At 44.8% G+C, this 3,122-nt stretch overlaps 1 protein-coding gene across 1 annotated transcript; it reads right to left on the bottom strand.

Moving 5' to 3' along the window:
• Positions 1-574: 574 nt before the first annotated feature.
• LOC125503041 (sphingolipid delta(4)-desaturase DES1-like) lies at positions 575-2,569 on the bottom strand. Its single transcript, XM_048662771.1, has 6 exons — positions 2,355-2,569; positions 1,876-2,052; positions 1,671-1,810; positions 1,399-1,612; positions 1,130-1,341; positions 575-870 (listed from the first exon to the last, which is right to left on the bottom strand). Exons 1-6 carry the CDS (start codon positions 2,434-2,436, stop codon positions 733-735), a joined length of 963 nt encoding a protein of 320 aa, XP_048518728.1. The 5' UTR covers positions 2,437-2,569; the 3' UTR covers positions 575-732.
• Positions 2,570-3,122: the final 553 nt, after the last annotated feature.

Below are 3,122 nucleotides of genomic sequence, written 5' to 3'. Positions count from 1 at the left end.
GTCTCGATTTTGCTTCATCATCGGACAATTTTTGACAAATTTTCAAAATTTTGTCGTACGACGACGGACGAATTGACAGATCTCCAACCAATAGAAACACTTTCGCATCACCGTACCATCGTATAAACGGATGCATGGGACACATGCTTTAGCCATTGCCGAGGCGAGTACCCGCATGGTGCCAGCCTGTAGGAAAATGGTGCTTGTTTTGCGCTCTTCGTCATTTTTTGCCTGTGCGCTCAACCGTGCACTTTCTAAGCATAGGCCGACTCATTTATTGAAATGAGCCCAATTCGGCCTAAACGCGCCGAAAGCCGGCGGACCAAAAAGCACGCATTTCAGCAAATCGCACTCGTCTTTGCCTGTAGACCCGAACCCGTTAAACCTCTCACACCGAACAGTTACACATTTCATCATCCGCATTCAAGGCGCGATCCCATAATTAATAAATCGATTACTTCGGATAATTAATGGCCCGTTTCAAGCAGTCATTGAGCCAGTAATTGGCCTCAGAAGACGTGAACTCGTTCTGCAAATCAACGCAGTATGTAGGAAACAAAACAGAAACTCGCTGTTTGCATAGAAAAAATACACATTTTAATCACATGAACCTACAGGATAATTTAGTCCAATCGTATGCTATATACAATAATCAACAATCAACTGCGACTCCGCAGCTCCGGGTGGCTCTAGATACGCGCAAAATCCCGGATTAAAGCGGCAAAAACGGATTTAGTTCAGGCCGCGCTTCTTCCGCTTGATTCGGGCGTAGGGGCCGACATCGGGATCCATGATGAAGTCGTAAAGCACCTGAGTCCAGCTCTGGTGTTGCGGCAAATCGTCGTAGAACTCGGGGGCGATTTTTTTCACCTGAAGCCAACAGACTCAGTCTGAGGGCGCTGCTCTCCACCAGCATGCAACTAATCACTACCACCGCCGTTTTCGGCTTTAAGCGGGCGCTTGCCAAGTCTACTAAAGCGTTAGCACATACCGGGAACGACATTTAATACAAAAAGGACTCGGCGCAGGGGAGACGTTAGGCAAACAGAGAAACCAACCACTAAGCCACATACCCACTGCTAGGAGTAGTGCAACATTAAGCAACCTAAACCACAATTTTCGGGCTCACCTCGGGCAACCGCGACCCAGGGACGGCTGGAAAATCATGATGCTCGTTGTGGTAGCCCACGTTGAACGTGATGAAGTTCAAAGGGCCGTAGTAGCTGTAGGTCTCGTACCCTTTCTTGAACATGTAGTGCTCCGAGATAAAGTGTCCCGCCACGGGATGCAAGCCCATGGCCATCACGCTTCCAAACACCAAATACCCCAAGATCCTCCAGCCTGAAACCGGCGCAACAATTAGCCCAAATTATGCAGATAGAAACCTGCAAAACCTACCAAACAACCACACCACAATGGCATCAAAGGCCAGTTGTATGCCCAAGTTGATAAACTCCAAATTAGTGGGCGGCTTGGGGTAGGTGACCAGGGGCCTGAACGAGTAGAAAAACGGCTGCAAAATGACCCAAATGAACTTGCCAAACGTGGTGCAGAACAGTTTGGCCTCCAGGTAGGTGGGGATGTCCGTGTCCTTCAGTTCATCGCCTTGATACTGGAAAAAGGCTTCAATGAAGCGCAACGTCCACGGCGGTTTAAGGCAATGGACTCACTCTGTGATGCTCCAGGTGATATTTCTTAAAACTAATGGAAATTGGAATTCCGATGGGCAAATTGGCGAAGAAGCCAAAGAGCCTGTTGTGCAGCGGCCGAGCGTATCCAAACGCCAAGTTATGCGATATTTCATGAATGGCTGGAAAAGGAAAATTTGCAACATTGAGCAGGCTCAACATATAACTAGGCCCTGGTTCTACTCACCTAACATTAAGGAGTGGTTGATGACTCCCCCTAAGCAGTAGGCGACTAGAAGCAGGACAGGCCAGGACCGGTTCCTCAGCACAAACATCAGGAAGAATTGAGTGAGCACCATCCCCGTTACCACCCATTTGAAGTTGGGGTCGAACCCAAAGAGCCTCTTGATTTGCGGATATTTCTCTGAAGCAAAAACAGCCACGTAAAACTACCTATTCCTGGCAGCCTTGATTCCATTACTATTCCTAGTACGTTATCAAGTACCGTTTCTCACTAAAACTGTTCAGGAGTGGCTAATTTTAAAAATAAACATTGAATCACTACAGTCATTCAACGCGAAGGGCGAAATTGTCGGGAATTTGCCCAGGATTGATCAAAGCTCAGCAGGCACTCGAATCAGTTACCCCGATCAATCAATCTGGATAATCCTCACAAATCCTCTAAAACCCTTGTTTGATTTGTGTACGTGCTGATAGGGTTCTAACCTAGAATAATTTTCCTGCGGCTTGCGTGAGGCTCTTCGGTGTAAACCCATTCAAAGTCGGTTCGGGAAACGTGCTGCCCCATCGTGTGCTTGCACTTCAAGGGGCTCGAATATCGGCGAATGGTTCAAATCTACCGGTTCATTTGAAATAGATTTTGGAAAATCCCAATAATTACTTCTCGGGTACTGACACTGACAGTTGACACTTTTGCGGCTGCACTCATGCGGTGTTGCTAAAGAGAGTGGGAGCTTGTTTGGGCGTATACAACTGTGATGGTTTGTCCAAACACATGAATAAATTTACTGTGAATAATATTAGGATATCCGTAGATAAGTTCTATATTGTTGAGGCGGATTCATTTTTTTACAAACCTCTTTTTAGGTATTTCGCCTAAAAAATTTTTGTCTTTAAAAAAGACAGAATTTCCTCACGTCTTTTATTACAGATTGATAAAGAGTGCTCCTATTTCGCAATAAGAACGAATTATTTATCAAAAAGTAATCAAGAACTATCACCTAGAGGGTATCTTGCGACACTCTTAGGCTCAAGCTGTAAGAGAAAAGTCCAATTGGTAACGAAATTAATTTGAAAAATTACCTTGACGTTTCGATAGCTATTTTCTGCTATCGTTATCAAAAGAACCTAAATGAATCTAAAAAAGAGTATGTTAATAAATTGTGTAACAATAGTAGGATAATCGAGTATATGAAAATTCGCTCTGATAATTCGTCTGTGCAAATTGTCAGTTATGTGACTTTGACTTAATCT

The sequence above is a fragment of the Dendroctonus ponderosae genome, unplaced genomic scaffold (assembly GCF_020466585.1).
Source record: "Dendroctonus ponderosae isolate FM_Combo_2020 unplaced genomic scaffold, Dpon_F_20191213v2 Dpon_F_20191213_1146, whole genome shotgun sequence".
Lineage (NCBI taxonomy): Eukaryota > Metazoa > Arthropoda > Insecta > Coleoptera > Curculionidae > Dendroctonus > Dendroctonus ponderosae.
Note: the sequence above shows the minus strand (reverse complement) of the source record. Positions and strands in the feature narration are given on the sequence as shown.